We start from the raw sequence: 21656 nt of genomic DNA, 5'->3' as shown, positions 1-21656 counted from the left end.
TACTTCCCATTTATTTTGAAACATTTTTTAAAAAAAATTAATATTAACATTACAATCCAGCATTTGTGTTACAAAATAAACAATATTAACTATTAAACTGAATATACCCTTAATAAAATAAAATTGACAAAGCTGTTTATTTTGCATTGCTCAGCTTTTTTTAGCATCTCCACTTTTTTTTTTTGTTACATACACAATAAACAATGTGAGTTATTTAGCTTCATTTTTGTTCGGTTTCCTAGCCTTGACTTACTATATTCATAACATTTAGTAATTTTTGGAATTGTATTTTTAAAAGTGATTTGAGATCTATAATATTTTAAAAGGAAATTGCAATATAGCGTGGATATTTTTCATTTACTTTAAAAGATAATTAAGAACTAGTTTAAACTTCCAATAAAATAGAATATTTCTTATCTAGATTGTGCTATATGTATATTTTTAAATGAAGAATTAAGTTAATAACTTTTACCTGAGAAAAAAATACACAAAATGGAAAATGATAAAATGAGTTAATGTTGATCAGAATGAATGTGCTTTAACTGCAGCAATCCAGGGCAAATAGAGTACGTAGTAAAAATTGTAAATGATTTCTGCATGTCTCTTACTACTTTTGGCTATAGGTGGTCCTTTACTTACAACCAATTGTTTAGTGACTACACCAGGAGTGGGTTGCTGCTGGCATTACTACCGGTTTGGTGCACGTGCAGATTGGTTGCCATACAAATTGTCTACATAAACCAACAAAATATATCTGCCAAGGAGGAACAAAATTTGAGCCAGTTTGGTCTAGTGGTTAAGTCTATAAACTAGTAGTCTGAGTTCCAGTCCTGCCTTAGGCATGAAAGCCGGTTGAGTGACTTTCGGTCACTTACTTACTCTCAGCCCAATTCACCTCACAGGGTTGTGGGGAAAATTGGAGGGAATATCAAGTATGTTCAACGCCTTGAGTTACTTTTAAAAATAGTAAATGTGGAATAGAGGAAAAAAATGTCTACAACAGTGCTGCCCAATTTTTATTTAAAGAAACCTACCATCTACACTAATATATTCAGTCTTTTTAAGATGGAGTAGTAACTCAATTGAGGACATTGTCTTCCAGATAAGAAAAGTTCCCTTTTGTCTGGACAGGCTTTCTCTATCAATTTCACATACTATTTCAGCATAACAATTTCCTGAATTTTATGAAAATCTGAAACAAAATTAGTATTGCTCCTCTATGTAAGGCAGAACAATGATGAAGCCAACAGGTTTAGCATATGTCCCTGCAAAAACCAAAACCAACAACTTTGATACACTTATTGAGATGGGCAGCCATATATATTGAATTGCCAGACAAATAAAAAATCATGGGTTGAAAATATCTTTTCTGTATAACAATAGTTTATAAGTAGTTAATATAAATTTTCAATATCATTCAGTCAGAATATAGGGCAGACACAGCTATCAGTCTCTGTCCTTTCAAAAACTCAACTGTGCAACCCCAAAACTTCAATGTTACTGCAGAATGCAAAAATCAAGCTATAGATTTCTTTCTCTCCTGCTCTTTTGAGTCAACAGACTCTGACAGTTCTTTTCTCAGCCTTGATGGGTACCTGCTCCATGTTTACATAATGATTCTGTCTGGCTAAAAACAGCTAGAATGTGAGTCAATAATCTATTTGGGTAGTTCATGCTAGAGAGTAGGAGGAGTCTGGATTTGAACAGTTCCCCTCAATTTATAAAATCATTCCTATTGCTTTGGGAGTGTTTTTTGCAGATTGAACAATCTCTATGAACTTCAGTAGACAGCCTTCATTAAAACAAACAAAAAGTAAAATAAAGGAGTTATAGAATTAAATTGTATTATTTCATTCTCTTTCTAGTCCAGTAAGACTAGATTCCACATTTCTCCCTCCCTCCCTCCCTCACTCTTTCTCCTTCCCAATTTACACACAGGTGACTCAAGACAGATTACAAAATATTAAAGCAAGATTTCTTACAAGTAACAAATACACTGAAGCTGATGTTCTCTGATATAATTTACATAAAATTCAAAATCACATTGGCTGCTTTGTGATTATTGGAACATAAAATTAATAAAATAGTGCATTTCAGTGCACATATAAGCTATAAATCATTTTTTACTTGCTACAGTGGCTAGTTTCATGCAATATACTGTGTCAAAATCAAACAAATTGCACTGTGGCTTGGGGAAATGTGTGAGAAAATAAATTTTAATACTCTGTTATTATAGAATGTCATGAAATCCATGCCAAAAGGAAACATTGCTCTGGACCTAGGTGAGTGAAATCCAAGATTATTATAATAAAAAGTAAGGTATTTTTATCAATTGCTCCTTGAGATAAGTAAGTTTCCATTTCGATTAGTCTCCGGAAAATGCGGAAACAACATTTTACATTGATATTTCAGAGCTATATTGATCGTTCAATTCCTCCTGTTGTCCATTTTGGAGGGGAGAGGCACGAGCAACTGCTTAAGCTTGGCGTGTTCTTTGGGATGCAATATTTGCAGCCTACGGAAAAAGATAGCAAACGCACGTTTAGAATGGTGGTACTAAATTATTACACATCTGTGTATCTGTGCGGCAGATTAAAACTAGGGAATCCATGTTCCACTATTCCAGTAGCCCAAGGGAGGGAACACTCCGCCTCCTACGCGTAACATGCCACGCCCACAACCCTCTTCAGCCAATCCCAGCTCGCTTTCGCTCTCCTCCGGCCGGCTCAGGAGATGGCCCAATAGAGAAGCTCTGGCTCTTTTCTACAAAAAAAAGTGGGAGGGGGGAGGAGAAGCCACTGCCAAAGCGGCTGCCGGCTGTTGCTTAGCTTTCCTGCCGCTGTAGTAGGAGATTCGGTGTTAGTTCAGTGTTACTTTCCTCGGCGCGGTCCAATTTCTCCCCTTCAGTGCCTGGAGCGAGAGAGCGAGGGAATCAAACTGCAGGGAGTTCCGCAGGTAATCTGTCTTTTCCCTCTCCGCTTTCCTACGAACCGAACGAGCAGGTGGCTGATCCCCGGCCAGTCATAGCCGGAGTCCGCTACGGTTCCCCCTTCGTACCTGCTCAGCGTCCCCTGCTCAGTTGTGGTGTGTAAGGGAGCTTCACCTTTGAGGAGAAATACGTCCACGGCCATGTTCCCTCTCCCGAATCTGTGAAATGGATCAAAAGGGAACCCGAGCGTGCTTGGAAGAATGCATAGCTCGGCGGCGGGCTGGAACAAAGACCAGATAATAGCCGCTTCCTCACTCCTTCCCTTTCGGTAGCTTGGCTCGCCTTAGCTTAAGGCTGCGTGCAGCTGGAAAAAAAGGCTTATCGGAGTCAAACCTCTGTTAAAATATCATTTCGGCGGCGGGCATGAGGAAGTCAGAGAGTGGCCGCTTACCCTCCCCTCGCCCAGTGCCAGATTAGCACTTTTGTGTATAGCTTGGATGCGTGGGTGAGGAGTGCGTTGTGGTTAACTGGTGGCTTGAGGCACTGGTCATAGCCTGGGGATGTTCCACACGAATGTTCCTCTGTACAATGTAATCATCTACCAGACTCCTGATGGGAGTTACTATTAAGGAAATGAGCTTGTTGCTTTGCACCCTGCCACGTTCAAGCGTTCTTTCTTAGGATCCTTACCTGGGCAGTTAAAAAAAAAGCACCTGCTTAAAGGAGAAATAAATATGTTTCCATCATATCTCTCAGCCACCTGTCAAAGTGCTACCAGAGGAGACTGCTCTACCAATCAAAACCCACTCTGCAGCTCTGGCAACCTTAATGTACATTTTCAAGGAAGCATAAGACAGGAATGGGAGAGTTACAACTGAAGGAAGGTGTTACTTGGATTTCTTCCCTGTAAGAGGTTATGACTGAGGATGATTCCACAAATTAAAGCCTCTTTTAAAAGAATGCATTCATAATAACCCCGGGGAGAGGGTGGAGATGAAGCTTTCAACATATGCAAATTCACAATATGTCTTGCTTGCTATTCTCCTGTTTTGAATGCATCAATTACTCTTATGCTTAATGAACTCAACTAAATCTGCTTGTATATTAATATTTTAGATGGTATTCTCAAGGATAGAAAACTGAAAAGACAATTTATAACTTGTCTTGGTTTGTTTTGTGGGATTTAGTAATGGAACTGGGTGGGGGGAGGAAGCAGTGTAGTAAAAATAGAATGCAGTATATGTGGGAGTGGAAAAATTATTGTTTCCTAGATTAATGTAGGAGTGTTATTTAGCACAAAAAGGGAGGATATTTTAGATTTCTCTACCTGAAGCAAAATAATTAAGTGTCGCCCAACTCAGGACCCCAAATCAAGATGCATAGATACATAAACCAGTCTTGACATTCGCTCATTGGGGCAGAAAAATCTGCAATTCTCCTACTCCCTGGTTGTAAAAATATAATATCAACATTGAAGGATCAAGTAATTAGCAAAATGCTCTGCATTCATGCCATTTAAAATTAGCAACCTCTTACCTAATAGTAATGCCAGCCAGGACCCTCAGTTTTTATTAATGGGGGAAGGGACCTAATGTCACTGGGAAGGATGAGAGGTTATGTGTAGCTCAGGTGTCAAAACACCTTGGAGCACTCCTCACCGTAAACTTTTATTATATGGGTGCAAACATATCCCTTTTTTAAAAAACAAAACAAAAAACCCAGATGTTAAAAGAATTACAAGCCGTTCTGAAAGAAAGGAAGATCAAATATCATATTTTATCATTTGAAGAGTTCTGTCTTTATGATGGGGGAGAAAAACTTTGAAGCATTAATATTGTATTCTCCTTGCAGTAGTAAATGCCTCAGCTTATGTTGTGGCATGGAAAGATCAAGAGGACTTTGAACAGTCAGTGTTGCCAATTCATGTTTGCAAGTTATTTCCTGAGGAGTAAACCCGGTTGGGTTGGGTTGAATTAACATGTCACGCTAATCCTAGACATGTAATTTTGTGTCAATATTTAGAGATCAGAGACCGATTTCAGAAATTTGGGGAGGGGGGCGCTAATGGCTACTGCGGATGGGGAAATATTAGAAAGCCAACACAGTGTTACATATATAGCATTTTGTTTCTTTCCCACCTTTTAGGTATGGGTGATATTTATGAGGAGGTTCGGTTTTAAAATTGTATTTTAGGTTTTATTGCCCTTTTCATGTAAATGCAGTGAGAAACTATTCTGATACATTAGTTCAAGTGTACCACTGAAATTTAGTACTAAGATGAAAGAGGATTCCACTGACTGCATGTAGCCTCAGGTTGCCTGATTCTTTTCTGTGAGATAGGCTGAAATCTGAGAATCTGGATAAGCAAAGGCGTAAGAAACCATAATACAAGATAGCTGGAAGGAATGCAGGGACCAGTGAACTATGCATCAGAAAACCTGGTAGAAAGATAAATGAGTAAAGCTTGAGAGAAAATACAGTAGAGACATAGAGAAGATGATGGAGAGAACTTGAGAAACAGTCTCAACAAAAAGGAACCAAATTAAAAGTCAAAATTGAATATTACTGTCAGTAACAGAGCTCATACCAATAGATAAACTGCTCTATTTAGGGTTATTATACAGTCATGTGAAAAAGTAAGTACAGACCATTTATTTTTTTACAAAATGGGCATGCCAATATTTTATCTTTTTTAGAACAGTATATAAAGATAAAAGTCATTAAAGCCTATGAAAATTGACTTGCAATTATTTATTTTTTAAAAAGCAGATAGGCCATTTCTTTCTGCAGAAAAAAAAATCTTTAATTCCAATAGCTAATATTATAACTATCCACCTTCTCTGACATTGACTACGCAGAGGTTTTTTTTCATGTAGAATTTTTTTTTTCAGCTAGACAAGGTTTGAGGCATTTCTTGCACACACAGCCCATTTCAAATTACCCCATAGCATCTCAGTGGGGTTTAGATCTGAGCTTTGAACTGGACAGTTCAGAACCATCCATTTCCTTGTCCCAAAGGTGCTTTTTCAAGAGGCAATTGGACTTTCTGGTTTTTCTTTGAAGATGTTTCGCTTCTCATCCAAGGTGCTTCTTCAGCTCTGACTGGATGGTAGGGAATGGAACTGCCTCACCCATGCCCTTCCACACCCCCCCCTTTTTTTTTTTACCCAACTCATTCCTTGGTGTGTTTTTTGTAATGTTTAGAGTACCTGCACTTTTTGTTAGGCATCAATCGTCTGACAGATGGTCTTGCATTATCCTTAAGCTTCTTCTAGGACAATGAAGAATTCATAATGGGTTCTATGATAGTTAGTTGCCTGATCCCTGATGCAGCAAAGCAATTCCAAACCTTAACATTTCTACCACCATGCTTTGCATCTGGTATCAGGTTCTTTTGGCGAAATGCTGTCTTTTTGTCAAACATTTTCTGGTATTGTGGCTAAATTGTTCCAGATGTCCTGGTCTTTGCCTAGAGATGGGTTTTTTTGAACAGCAAAGATTGCCTCCTGGCAGACTTCTCACATAGCTCTTATTTGTGCTGCTTTGTAATAGTAAAATCGTGCACTTTGACATTAATAGTCTTAAGAACTACTTGTAGGTTAAATGATGAAATTCTGGAGTTCTTAGAGACTTATTTCAGTATCTTACATTTTGCTCTCAGGATGAACTTGCTGGGAAGGTTTGGCTCTTCACTCTAAGTATGGTGCTAAACACATCTCAACAGTAACAACAAATAAAACTAAATAATTGAGGTTTAAATAATGGGTTCCTCCCAGATCCTTTCTAATGATGTTCTAATCATTTGCACCTGATCCAGTGCACCTGATTCTAGTTTTAGATATTTGGTTTAGTGATAAATGTGCTTACTCTTTCCAAATGCAAAATATGCATTTATATCTATTTAAATTATACAATGGATTGCAAGAATTCAACAGTGTACTTAACTTTCTCATACTACTGTATACCTTGTTTTGATGAAAAATGTCCCCATATTGTTCCAGCTCATTAAAAAAAATATCTTGGAAAAGAGGGCTATATAGACACATAAAGTGAAGTGCAAATTTAGCTATCTGCTACAGCTTGTCCCCCTTCGTCTGGGTGAGTAAGTATTGACCAAGTTTTGAAACCTTTTAAAACTTTTAAAAAATGTTTATATGCTTGAATAAAAATATAGACAAAGTTGGGGAATTGAATCAGATCACCTTTGCTACTGCCCAATATCATTCTTTCTTGATCACCATAATGAAGAAAATGACAAAATCTGCATTATGTCATCATGAAGCAAATTCCACTCCTCTTTATGTCTCAACATTGGGCATAAGTCCACAAGTAATTAGGTTTGCATTGTCACATTATGATGCACATGGTATCATATTCCCTCCCTTACCAGTGTCTAAATTGCTGCCCACAAGAATGTGATCTTCAAAGTATACTGCCTCTAGAAATGCAATTTCCACATAAGGAACGTGGTCATTTGCTATTGTTCTTTATCTAATCCGCTTTTAAGATCACTAAGCAACCAACCTCACAGACTATGGAGATCAATTCTTGCTACAAGTTGTACATTCCCTGCATTACCATACTAGGAGATAGCAGATTCAAACAGCAATCCTTGATAGAATAGAATAACTAACTATAAGATGTTAGAGAACAGAATTGAATATTAGGTTTATGTAGTCCTTTGGTATTAATTTGCAAAAAAAAAAATTGCTTTGGACAGCATTTGTGTGACAGCACTTACTTTCTTGGAGTCATTTCTGAAGCATTGTAGCTGTAATGCGTATTCTTCCTAACCTTACTTTAAGTACAGAAGAAAATATAAATATGCTTTTAATCTTTAAAGATGCCTTAAAGATTAGTTGCTCATTCCGTCAACTTCTTTATATTGAGACAGTTTCCTATCAATAGAAAGGATTATCCACTGAGCTATTCCTAGTTTTATTGAGTGTCCAGTTTGTAAATATTTCCCCAAAATGAGGGGAAAATATATCCCTCTGAGTTATTGAATCTGAAAGTCATACCTTGCAATCATGAAAAGCCACCATTTTCGTCTGGAGTTTTCAAGTTTAAATGTTCCATTCATATTATGCCAGACTTGTTTCCACAGTCAACTTGGGCAGGGCCCTTGTAGCTTATTTCAATAGTGGCAATTTTAGTAATAGGCAGAAGAAAAACCTTACATTCTGAAATCCTGCCGGAGGAGACGCCTAGAGCACCTGTGGGGGTCCGATAAATCCGAATCGAACCGAGCACTCTTAACAACCTGCACCAAGGATTACATCAGGGCACTTAGGGCAGCAGAGAGATCTTATATTGCCACCTTGGTTGCGTCCGCCGAGTCCCGTGCAGCCGCCCTGTTTAGGATAACCCGTTCCCTCTTAAATAAGAGGGATACGGGGGACCCCTTGCAGGGTAGGGCTGAAGACTATGCCCAGTTCTTGGCGGACAAAGTTGCTCGGTTTCGGTCGGATTTGGACTCCACCTTTGCAGAGCCAGCCGAGGCACGAGAGGACGATTTGGTAGACCATCGCTGGGTTGAGTTTCAGGATGTTACCCCCGGGGACGTGGACAAGGCCATGAGGGCTATGAGTGCCTCCACCTGTGTACTGGACCCGTGTCCCTCCTGGCTGGTTGCTAACAGCAAGGAGGTGACATGGGGCTGGATCCAAGCGGTTATTACCGCCTCGCTTCAGGAGGGGCACTTCCCCGCCGCACTTAAAACGGCGGTGGTGAGACCCCTCCTGAAGAAACCATCTTTGGATCCAGCCGTACTTAACAACTACCGTCCAGTCTCCAACCTCCCCTTTATTGGGAAGGTTGTTGAGAAGGTGGTGGCCTACCAGCTCCAGCGGTCCTTGGAGGAAGCCGATTACCTGGACCCCTTCCAGTCCGGCTTCAGACCTGGTTACAGCACAGAAACCGCTTTGGTCGCATTGACCGATGATCTCTGGAGAGCCAGGGATGGAGGCCATGCCTCCATCTTGGTTCTCCTTGACCTCTCAGCGGCTTTCGATACCATCGACCATGGTATCCTTCTGCGACGACTGCGGGAGGTGGGGGTGGGAGGCACTGTTTTGCAGTGGTTCTCCTCCTACCTCTCGGACAGGTCGCAGTCGGTGTTGGTCGGGGGACAGAGATCGACCACGAGGCCCCTAACATATGGGGTGCCACAGGGGTCGGTCCTGTCCCCCGTAATATTTAACATCTACATGAAACCGCTGGGCGAGATCATTCGGAGGCATGGGATAAGATACCACCAATATGCAGACGATACGCAGCTGTATCTGTCCGCTCCATGCCAACTCAGTGAAGCGGTGGACGTGATGAACCAGGGTCTCGAGGCCGTCAGGGACTGGATGAGGGCTAACAAGCTTGTACTCAACCCAGAAAAGACCGAGTGGCTGTTGTGTTTCCCTCCCAAAAATTTGGTTAGTGTTCCATCGCTCAGGCTGGGGGGCCAAATTTTACACCCCTCAGACAGGGTTTCGCAACTTGGGAGTCCTCCTGGATCCACAGCTGACCTTTGATTACCACCTGTCGGCTGTGACCAGGGGGGCATTTGCCCAGGTTCGCCTGGTGCGCCAGTTGTGACCCTACCTGAATCGGGAGGCTCTCACAATGGTCACTCGTGCCCTTGTGACCTCTAGGCTGGAATACTGCAACGTGCTCTACATGGGGCTGCCCTTGAAGAGCATCCGGCGGCTTCAGCTAGTCCAGAATGCGGCCGCGCAAGTGATTGTGGGTGCACCTCGGTTCACCCACATAACACCTATCCTCCGTGAGCTGCACTGGCTACCTGTTGATCTCCGTGTGCGCTTCAAGGTGCTTCTTACTACCTACAAAGCCCTTCATGGTAGTGGATCTGCGTACTTGGGAGACCGCCTCCTGCCAATCACCTCCTCTCGACCCATAAGATCTCACAGATTAGGCCTCCTCCGAGTGCCATCTGCCAGCCAGTGCCGGCTGGCAACTACGCGGAGGAGAGCCTTTTCAGTAGCAGCTCCGACCCTCTGGAACGATCTCCCCGTGGAGATTCGTACCCTCACCACCCTTCAGACCTTCCGCACAGCCCTCAAGATCTGGCTATCCCGCCAGGCCTGGGGGTAAAGACCATAATCCGTCCCCACCCGAATGTTGAATGAATGTTGCTTGTTTTTAATCATATATTGTGTTTTTATGTTATTGTATGTCTTCCCCTCCCATACAAGTTGTTAGCCGCCCTGAGTCCCCTCAGGGAAAAGGACGGCCTATAAATAAACTCAACTACTACAACTACTACTACTGCCTGCTCCTTCGGAGGTTCCAATTAAGTAGTTGACATAGAAGATCCTTCCTCATGGAGAAGGGTTTCAGCTTGGTCAAATAGCAATTCCTCAGCAAGAAAGAAGCAGGCTTGGGGAAATGACATAATGACATGGGGAAATTGACAGCTTCACCAAGCCTCTTATAGTTCCTGTTTCCTACCAAGAGGGAATCCATGTAGCCTACCCTTCTTGTTGTTAAGCAACAACTCACAGATCCTCAACATAATATTTTCCAAATTCTACCCAAATGGCTGAATTGTGAGGCTGATAAGTTTTGAAAGTTTCCATACATACAGATAGTCCTTGAGTTACACTGGCATTTGGGATGAGAATGTCCATCGCTAAATGATGCAATCATAAAATGTGACATCACGTGGCTGCATTGCATAGCAATGGCAAACTTTGCAGTCCCTGTTGCTGTCATTAAACAAGGATCATGGGCCATCAAGTTTCCTCCTTGCAGTTTCCTGCTGGCTTCCAACAGCCAAAATCATTGGAGGGGAAAGGAACAGGAAGTTTCAAGTCCCAGGCACCTTCAAACAGGCCAACAGGTAGGTAAGTGGCTGATGACAGGAGACAGCACAAGAGAGTGTGTGAGTGGCCAGGGAGGTACAGTGCAAGTGCAGCAAAGCTTAGGGAGAGAACACAGGTGAGGGAGATTTACCTGAACAACTTATGATCTTCTCTGCCAACAGTGAAGGTTGGAAATTGCTATCATGTGACCATGGGGTCCTGCAACTGAGCCAGTGGCCAAACACCCAGATCATAATCAAGTGATCTTAGGGGTAATGGGATGACCAGAACTTTGAGGACTGATTGTAACCATTACTCATTCAACACTGTTGTAATTCAAACTGTCATTGACCGAATGGTCATTAACCGAGAACTACCTGTATATTCTTACAAAACAAATTTAAGAGGTGAATGCCTGTGGCTACAAACTGGTTCATTGAAGGAACTGGTTAATGCAATAACTGCACTGTTATCAGTGTACAAATGTTATGTATATTTTTTGCATTCTACTTACAGAATTTTGTTGCTAGGACAAACACAACTCCTTGTTTAGTGGCATATTGAATACAATAGGAAATACTGTCCCCTTCCTTGGCTTAGTTATTTGACTCATCATGCTAAGCGCTAGCAAGATATTTTTCTGCATATTAATTTAGTTTATGTTCTATTAATAATTATAAAGCAATAATTTTAAAGCAAGAATTGATCAAAACTAATTGATAATGCAATTGTGAGCCTTACTCTTCAAAAATTGTCTGATTTAAAAGCTTTCCTGCCCTCAAAAAGACTAGGTAATAAACATATTTTCAATAAAAGCAGATATCATGGTAGTTCTACCCACATATTTAATTATATCTTTATATAAAAATATAAGATGGGATTTGAGTTTGGGAAAAATAATATATTTTATTTACGACTAAATGTTATTCTTTTCCACTCAGAAACAGAATGCTCAGGCATTGTGTGAAGAAAATTATTTTGTCTCAATTGAAATTAAATGAAAAAAATTAATCAGTTGATAATATCATGAGCATTGCCACACAAGGAATGATGTTGGCATGCTGTGAACTGCTGAGAATCATTTGGAGTCAGGCTGCATGAATCTTGAATTTAAAAAATAAATACATAAATGAAACAGTAGAATTAACTTGCTTGAGAAAAGATATTTTGGAAGGATGTGCCTCTCTAAGAATGAAATGCTACTTATGTCTGCATCTTAAATACATGATGTTTCTTGTCCCTATTGGATGGCGTGGTGGCTCAACAGTTAAGATGCTGGGCTTGTCAGCTGGATAGCCAACAGCCCAGGTTCAAGACCTGAGTGCCATGTAATGGAATGAGCTCCCATCCTTGCCCCAGCTCCTGCCAACTTGGCAGTTTGAAAGCATGCAAGTGTGAGTAGATAAATAGGTACCATTTCAGTGGGAAGGTAACATCAACATGACTGTAGAAATGTCTTTGGACAGTGCTGGCTCAATGGCCTTGAAATGGAGATGAGCACTGGTCCTTATAGTCAGCAACAAGTGAAATAAAATCCGCAGGGACTCCTTTACCTTTACCTTGTCCCTATTGGTTCCTTACTACCGTAAGTAATTACAGGGAAGAATTTAAAAGTGTCTTTTCTGAATTCTTTCTTTAGTACAGTATTGTTAGCACAGTACTGTTTGGTATCTGATACTGTACTACAATATGATGAAAGTGGAAAACTAGGTTATATCACAGATTACCATGTTATTACACTGAATATTGCAACCAACAACAAAAGAATTTTCCTCAAAGAGAAAAAAATCTGCAAGCAAACAACCAAACCTATAGAACAATAAGCACTCCACAGAATAGACTCTGTTATCAAGATCTTAAGAACTTCATCTTAGTTGTCCATGAATCTAGTGGAATTACAGTGGAATTCTATGGAGACATCCCCCTTCACATATTTTATTTGGCTTTCCTTCTATAGCCCAGAGATATTGTGGTAGAACTTTGAGCTTCAGTGATAGGTAAGCATCAGAATGTCAGTTATGTCATTCTATGCCATTTCTAAAAGAAACTGAACTCCATTTAGTGGCAGCTAATTTGCTGCCATAGGAATTGCTGAGCTACAGAGCAATTCGTGGTGATCTGCTCCAGGGATTTATAGAAGATAGAATCAAAATTCAAAGTAAGCAGAACTAAGGTAGAGCAGAAAGCTTTGAGTAGAAACTTGTAATTTTTTTCTTTTTTAAATTTACCTAAGCAGGAAAAACCCACATTTTCAATGTGACAAAATGATATTCTACTTGGCAAAGATAGATTTGATTGATTATGTGCCATCAAGTTGGTGCTGACTCTTAACAACCACATGGCTACTCTACAAAGTGAAATAAAACCACAATATAATGGTACAACAGATACATTTCAAGAAATTACCAGTTTTTTCTGTTTTGTGAAAGAGTGATGTACCATTGAAGGTAAAAGGAGAGACTTAAACATGAAGGAAAGCAATGCTTATAGTAGCAATGCTATTTTTATGTGACCTTTTGGGGAGTTTTTTTCTGGATACTTAAAAAAGAAAAAAGGAAGGAAGTTCTCTCATTTGCTTCGTCTGTGAACCTCTAGATAAAATATATTTTGTGTATAGAACTGTAGAAGTTCTGCCTCATCTTTCTTTCAGGATAATCTCATTGCTGCTTGGAAAAATTAATGCTGTATTTCAAAATTATTCAAAATATAGCTAGCCAAAAATTTTAAGTATGTAGTAAGATAAAAGAACAGTTTGAACCAGTCATGTGGGGGAACAAAACAGCAAAATATTGAAGTCTATAGATCCCTCCCGGTCTCAAGGGCAAAATCAAAAACAGAACACTGCTGTGACCTTAAAAGTCTTGAATAGAGCTCTGCATGGACAGTTTGCTTGTTTAAAGTAGAACTGTTGCTTGGGACTAAGACCCTTTCTAAGTTTTAAGTAGTGTACAATATAACTTTAATGGGACAAAAAGAAAGAATGGGAGTGATTTACTTAAATGTCACGGTTGTGAAGGAAACTTGTCAGCTCCCTTTCTTGCCAAGAACAGGATAGCTGTATAAAGATAAAGAAACTATTTTCAGTGGAATGGCTTAAATTCGGAAGTGTCCAAGTTCCTGCTTAGAATGTTCTAAATTGGTTGTGTGTGTGTGTGTGTGTGTTTTAATGAGAAGGGAAGGTTCCTATCTTCCTAAGGATTATGCAGAGATCCCCCATCTCAGGAACAAAATCAAAATAGAACACATACCATCTACAGTATAAACTTTATTTTTTTAAATGGGAATGTTGCCATCATACTGTTTATTTATAGTATGGCTTCTGCTTTCCTAAAAATGTTGCAGATATTTTTTTTAAATGCATACAGTAGTTTCCTAACTTTGTTGGGAATAGAATGTATTGTCAGTTTCCTTGACAAGAAGAACAAAGCTGCATACATTAGCACATTCATAGCAAAACCATTTCCAGCCTTGTTTTCTTTTCTTGCAGCATCTCATTCAAGTATTTTTCTCAACTCCCTTTGAAAAATGTTAAAATTGTGTGTGGATTCTGATGGAATTGTTTTGTGCATTTGATATAAGGCCACTCAGTTGAGTTTGTGCCTAAGATTTTGGGTCTCCTAGCCCAGTGCCTTAACCACTACACCAAATGGGCTATTGTGATAAATATACAGATAGACCTCAACGTACGACCATAATTAAGCCCAAAATTTCTGTTGTTAAGTGAGATATTTGTTAAGTGAGTTTTGTCCCATTTTACGACCTTTCTTGCCACAATTGTTAAGTGTCACTGCATTTGTTAAGTTAGTAAAACAGTTGTTCCATAAACCTAGCTTCCTCTTTGACTTTACTTGTCAGAAGGTTACCAAAGGTGATCCCATGACCTTGGGACATAGCAACGGTCATACGTATGAACCAGTTGCCAAGCATCTGAATTTTGATCACATGATCTTGGGGATTCTACAAAGTGTGAAAAATGATCATACATCACTTTTTTCAAAGTTGCCATTGCAACTTTGAATAATCGCTAAATGAACTGTTGTAAGTCAAGAACTACCTGTATTATGAGCCAAATTTTCTTAAATTATGGATAACACAATTTTTACAAATATGCATTATTTTATTGATATTTTGTAATCTGTACAGCAGTGATGGCAAACCTTTTTGGCACCGAGTGCCAAAAAGGGAGAGCCTGCTCGCATTCGTTGGACACACAACACATAAGAGGAGCTGCCCTGGGGGCATGCGTGCACTGGAAAACAAATTTCCGGTTTTCAGCACACATACTTCCAGTTTCCAGCACACGCATTTCCGGTTTCCAGTGTACATGCAACGTGACGATCAGCTGACCTGCATGCATGGCAGAAAACGGAAGACCAGCTCTTTGTTTCCAGCACTACCGCACACACGAAGGGCAGTTGATTGACGCGCTCATATGTGCACCAGAAACCCAGAAGAGAAATGAGTGACACCGGCGTGCAAGGCAACATGGCTCTGCGTGTCACTTCAGGCACGCATGCCATAGGTTCGCCATCACGGCTCTACAGTATTAAATGCTTTATAATTCTGGTTTGTAAATTTAATACATCCCTAAGTATGGTTGTGGACAAAGAGATTGCAAATTCTGGTGAGGTATATTTGTAGAGATTTAACAATAAACACATCATGACTGTCTTAACTTTTTCCTACTTTCTTTACTTTTACTGCTCTCTTGAACTTCTCAATCAACTCCCAGGAGGCACTGCTATCCTAGTGATTAAGGAATTCCAGGTTTCCAACTTCACCTTAGAGTTTTTGGGTGATTTTGAGCCAAACTGACCCATGCTCTCTATCCTGCCTTACAGGATTTTATTTGGAGATAAAATAAAGGGGAAATCCCCTTAATGCTATGTTAACTCCCAAAGAACACTAAGATAATTAATAACATATGTAGAAATAAATGACATTTGACTATTTAGTTACTCATCACTGATTTTTATAACTGGAGAAGAATATACATGCATCTCAAGACAATCCACTAGTCTGGCATAATTCTTCTTCCACAATGGAGAAATAATAACAAGATAATTGACCTTGGTTACAAGACTAACTTCAATGGTAATCTAAGCTATTTTGCTGCTTGAGGCCGAGCAAAACACTCTACGTCAATCGAATTATTTTAGCATCTGTGCTTCACCAGAATCGTTCCGTTTTTGGCAGCAGCATGTAATAGTAAAAAATGATTATTTGGTGCCACTTCGTAACATCTATAATCTGGAGCCTGAAGCAGCTATATTATGGTAAAATTAGCTTTAACCTCTTTGTGGACAAGACTAGGGACAAGCAGTCTTATTTCTGCACTAATCCCATTAGATTGTTTTACTTGCTTCTTTTACTTTATTGCTTTTTAAATAGTTTAGATTATCAATGGTTACTGCATTGAAGTTTTTCTCTGCTCGTTTTCTGCTTTATGATGTACTATATAATTATAAACTACTTAGAACACTAGGGACAATAGACAGACTTCCAATACTGTAAAAATATATATATATATCACATTTTTCTCATTCTGTGGCAGATAGGACACAAACGTCTTTGAGCAGACCCAGAGCATTAGTTTTCTTGTAGTTTAGAGTTATTTATTTAATCAACGTGAAGAATTGACCAATTCTGAGTGGCTTACAATAAGAACAATTTTAAAAGCTAATAAAATGGTGAAATCAATGGAAACCAAAAAAGGACGTGATTGTGCAAATTATTCCACAAAGCATCCCATGGCTTTGGGAAAGATGCAGATTTTGTGACTTGCTTAAAGTACAGCCAGGCCAAAGGTAACTCAGATCTCTGGGGAATACCATTGCAGAAGACAGGTACCAGAGAAAGCCTGATTCCTGGATCACTTTAGATCAGGGGTCCCCAACCACAAAGCCACATCCCTCTAATGGGCTGTGAGCCATTTGGAACTGGGCCATGGAAGTGGCGGGTGAGCATGTCCCCATTTGCGCAAGCAGCGGGAAAGCAAGTGTGTGCATGCTCCGTTTTCTCAAGCGGCGGGACTATCCCTGTTCCCCCCCGCCCCACCCCAGTCTACAAAGCCAGAAAGGTTGGGAAACTCTGCTTTAGATGACATTGTTTCCTGGATGGGATCCAGAACATATACCCACTGTGCTGGAGTGAGCAGAAACAATGAGAGAAAGGTGATCTCACAGATAGTCAGGCTCTATGCTATGAAGGATCAACAGCCTGCCTTGAATTGCATCCAGGAACTCACTTTAGCTTGCACAGCAGAGATGTTCCATGAGTATCCTGAGGCATGCCCACAACTGCTGATGCAGCTGCATTCTGGACCTGTTACCATTTCTTTCGTGCAGCGTGTTGCGTGGTCAGACTGCTACGGGAATTGTTGTATTTCGTGTTTGAAATTTGTCGTGAAAGAACTTGCAGTAGAAAACCCATGCCCTCTGTTCAGCATTATGGTCATATTACGCTCCAGTGATTCATTGTTCCATGAGAATTTTCTTTGTTGAGTTGACTTTATTGAATTCTTTGTAGTTGCTGATAAAGAAATTGTTGAGAGGTTAAAAATGCCACTAATTGTAGTGATTACATTTGTTTTTGAAGAACTGTAACCAGGAAGAGCAATGTCAGTACATGTTTATGTCTGTGGCTGCACTAGTAAGTCTATTTACTGTACATTGCAAATATACAAGGGAAGGAGATAAAACAACATTGACTTTGATAATGTTATTTATTATCTTCAGTCTTATGTAATATATAAAAGCATTGAAAATGGGAGAAATACAAAACTTATGAAAACTCTAAGGGAAAGAATAGAGTAAGACACTGCATTGATATATGGTGATTAAGACATTGACAGCGAGTTAAATGCAGGTGATGTCAGTTTTGTATTGACTGGGCCTCCGCTAAATAAATGTTATAGATTATTAATGTGGTTTAGAGTGGTAGATACTATGTCTTACATGTAATAAAGCTATACAGATAAATTACCTATTCCTAAATTTTCTTCTTTATAGTTGTGTTTCATTTAAACAAAAAGCCAGCTGGAGTATCTGTTCTATATTGTTGTATTAGATTCGGATTATGTGAAGATGAATAGGAAAGTGCAGCAAGCATGACATCTCTGGCCAATATCATCTCTTCCCCACAGTCTGAGTGGGTCTCCTTCAGTGATGGCCTTCACTGTTCTGTTACTTCCCCAGGTAAAACTGTCCTCTTTCATAACATATAGGTTCTTGCTATTTATTGAAATGAATAAGCAATTGAATTCAGCTATGGTCAAAAACAAAAACTTCCTATGGCTTGCAATGAATACAAGTTCTGCATATGTACAGTTCTCCATCCTCAACCCCCACCTGTGGGATTCTGTCAGTTTCCAGTTGGATGTTACCAGAAGAAGACTTCTTTAAAAGACTTAAGGAAAACATTGTGCATAAGCAAGCTGCTTGTGATTATGCTGGTCTCCTAATCAGATCCCAGATGGTCCACTATAAAATGTAGTATCAATTATAGAGCAAGTAAAAGGAATAGCTCTGGAGTGTCCACTGTAATTTTAAAAACGTAGATTTAAAAAAATATTAAAAATTGGAGGATTCCATTATTGTTGAACTTGGATTTTGGAATGGGAATTGTAAAATCTTGGGAGAATATTGAAACTGATAAGATTTCAGGTGATTAAAAAAAAATTTTTTTTGTTTAATGCTGAAATATAATATTGAAGTGAACCCCATCAGCCATTGAGCTCATTGGGTAAATTTGGATCATTCACTCAATATATCTCAGAGGATGGTAATGAACATAAAATGAGGCCTTGATGTCCAGTTTCCTTGCCTTCTTGTAGGAAACAGGATAAATATAGTCCTACGGATCTGGTTTCAGTTAGGCAACTAGGACATAGTAGATCATGGTTTTAAAAAGAGAAAGAGAATGCAGTAGTATGCTGTACCACAATTGTGTTTAGAGAAATGAGATTTTTATTAGTATACATTGAAATACAGGTCAAACTAAATCATTTATGGGATTCCGTCCACATCTACAATTTTATGGTAACCTGGGCAGAGTTTTTTGTTACAAAAACTCAAAGCTAAGGAGTTCCTGTAACAAAAAGGAAGAGAGTACCGGTAGCAGTCCTTTGCTAATTTTCCTTCTCCTTCTGTAGTTATCTTCATTTTACACCCCGTATGTTGCCATTTTAATATTTATTTGCCCATTCCTTCTTCATAATAACAACTGGCTTCTGTTTGACAATGCTCTGTTGAATAAACTTGGTTGGCTGGAATTAGTTATAATACAAAGTCATAGACCAGGGCTTAGATTTCACAGAAGCTGAGATCATATGCCTTACTCAGCCCAAATAAATTACATAGGAGAGTCTGAAGGTAGAAGTAGAAGAGAGTCTAAAGATACTCAGTGTGACTGCTGTGTTTTTCTGTTGAACAAACACAGAGCTTTAAAGTCATCCTGTTCCCTTTCACATATCTTAATAGATGATAAAGTTGTGTTTGTTCTTCTTAAATAATTAGTGTGATGCCATATTACTCATTTTTACAGTGTGGTTCTCATTACAGGTCATACTAGGGAGCCACTTGAGAGATTTCTTTCCACCTCTGATACTTCCTCTGAAGGCATCCAAAATCTAGATGGAAAATTGCCAAGTTTTTCACATGCTGAATTGGGAGAAGGAATAAACAAAACAGGTCTTGATTTGCCTTCATCCTTCAGCACGTGGGTCCAGTTTGAAGATGCACCCTGGACAAACAGTTCACCAGATCATCCACGTACAGGTTGGAATGTCACTTATTTATTGTGTATTATATTATATTGTGTATTAAAACAATAGACTACATCAGCTTTTACCAACCTAGTACTCTCCAATATCCTAGATTAGAATTCCCATCATCACTCAGTTAGCATTCACAACCTAATGGGTATGAATTGGATTAACGAGGAACTGGGATAGTAATATATAGTTCAGCTTCTTTTATTTGGAGAGTTTGGAAGTTTCTGTACTATTTGACCTAGGATGTTTAAGACTCAACTTGTACTGTGGATATTTCTTAAGCATGTTGGTAAAGGAAGCAAATTTCTAAGCCTTGATGTAAAGAATTCCTATTTTACAGACATGTATGTATATTGATGTTGCCCAGAGTCGGTGTACCATCCAGGTATTAAACAAGTATATTGTAAAATACTTTCCATACAGATCATTGGTTGTTGCTAAGTTTTTGGTAGCAAATGATACAGCTTTTTAAGAGAATGGGTGGTAGGTGTTCTAGAACCTATGTATGAAGGAGAACTAATCTAAATTTTGATTCGATATTCCAAATAATTGGATGGAATGATGTTTTTCATTTAAAAATGAGTGTTTGATTGCTGAATGAAAGTTGTGTTTTATTATTTTTCTTTTCTTTTGTTCACTTATTGTTTGTTTTGACCTTGCACTTCCCCTCCCCTGTGGTTGTAAGCCGCCCTGAGTCCCCTCAGGGAAAAGGGCGGCATATAAATTCCAATAAAACCTAAAACCTAAACCTAAAACCTAAACTAAACATCAGGGGGTTGGGTTTTTTCCTGGAATATTTACTAAAACAGAAAATAATTAAGTTGATCTAGCATGTGGTGAGAAACAGGGGAACTAAATTAATATTACATCCCAGTACATCAGATTATTTTTATTTCATTTTTTAAGAAATGTTTTTAAAAAGCTGTGCTAGATGAATTTTTTTTTCATGGACTTGAAATATGAAGACAGTTATATCTTTTTTTTATTGCTGCTTTAGAAACAAACAACTTTAGCTCTTTTTTTATTAGCCTTCAGCCTCAGAGCCAGGAGGAATTTTTTCACTGCTTTTAAGATAGAGATGCCTTTTTGCACACATGTGCTGCATTACCATAACAAAGGTGTAGAACTGGTTAGTTTGCAATTTTAAAATATGTAAAGTTCAGTTTAAAATATTTGATTAGCTTTAGTTTTTCAAAATAAAAAGTCCTATGTTTTCATCTAGGGAATTATACAAGTAATGGTATGTGAAATATGACTAGTATGGTATTAGTGGGATGATAAGAAAATAACTAAATGAGAAGTGATTTTGATCAGCTCCTTTAAGCTTTTTGTCTCCTGTGGGAGAAAAAAACGGAAGCCAGTTGGCTATCAATTAGATTTACTGAAGGATTGATCTGCAACCTGGAAATTACTGAGGCATGAAAACTAGAGTTAGAAAACATCTGGTTTGATTGCAATGTGTAGCTTACACTCTTCTCAAGGACTTTGTCTGATAAATAACAGCCCTGGTAAATAATAACCTGATAAAATAATCCAGGTGACAAGGAAGTTATCTCACATCCTTGGGAACACTACTTCACAATAGGGCAAATCTCACAAGATGCTTATTATCTAGTCTGGAGCTAGAAAATATGAAGTCAAGGTTAATAGCAACAGAAAGAAAGCAATAACTAGAAATGAAGAGATTTTAAAAGTACTATTTGATGTCAGGGTAAAACAATTGAATTGCAGTTTAATTGCTGAAAGTGTTGTCAGAAGTCCAGTCTGCTTTAGTGTAACTTGCTTTCAAAAACAGGATTGCATTACAAGGATACAGTATAACTGAAAATGAATTTCTTAGAAAAAATTAAACCAGGTGGAATTTTATTTCAGGGTGTATGGAATGATAACTATGATTTTAATAGTCTCATTTCTTTTTGAATACGGCATTTGAGGAGAAACTATAACCATATTCAGATATTCTTGGAGTATGTACAGATTAATGTTTGCAGACAGGCTTAGATCATTCCTGAGTGAATATATACATTATGCATCTGTAAGTCTGATATATACTGCTTGATATTCTGTTTACAAAGAAAAAAAAAGTTTAGAAATGTTGTATGCATGCAACTGAATAACGTATATTAAAAGTTACTTT

General features: G+C 38.8%; 1 protein-coding gene across 1 annotated transcript in view; it reads left to right on the top strand.

Moving 5' to 3' along the window:
* The first annotated feature begins 2794 nt into the window (after window positions 1-2794).
* The window catches only part of STON2 (stonin 2), an 86924-nt gene continuing 68062 nt past the window's right edge, over window positions 2795-21656 (top strand). Inside the window, exons 1-3 of the mRNA XM_032232431.1 lie at window positions 2795-2955; window positions 17815-17942; window positions 19308-19523. Coding sequence (XP_032088322.1) covers window positions 17855-17942; window positions 19308-19523 — 304 coding nt within the window. The 5' untranslated portion in view covers window positions 2795-2955; window positions 17815-17854. The remainder of the gene's footprint in view (window positions 2956-17814; window positions 17943-19307; window positions 19524-21656) is intronic.

Source organism: Thamnophis elegans, chromosome 1 (assembly GCF_009769535.1).
Source record: "Thamnophis elegans isolate rThaEle1 chromosome 1, rThaEle1.pri, whole genome shotgun sequence".
Lineage (NCBI taxonomy): Eukaryota > Metazoa > Chordata > Lepidosauria > Squamata > Colubridae > Thamnophis > Thamnophis elegans.
The sequence above is the reverse complement of the archived record's forward strand: the minus strand, read 5'-3'. Positions and strand labels throughout refer to the sequence as shown.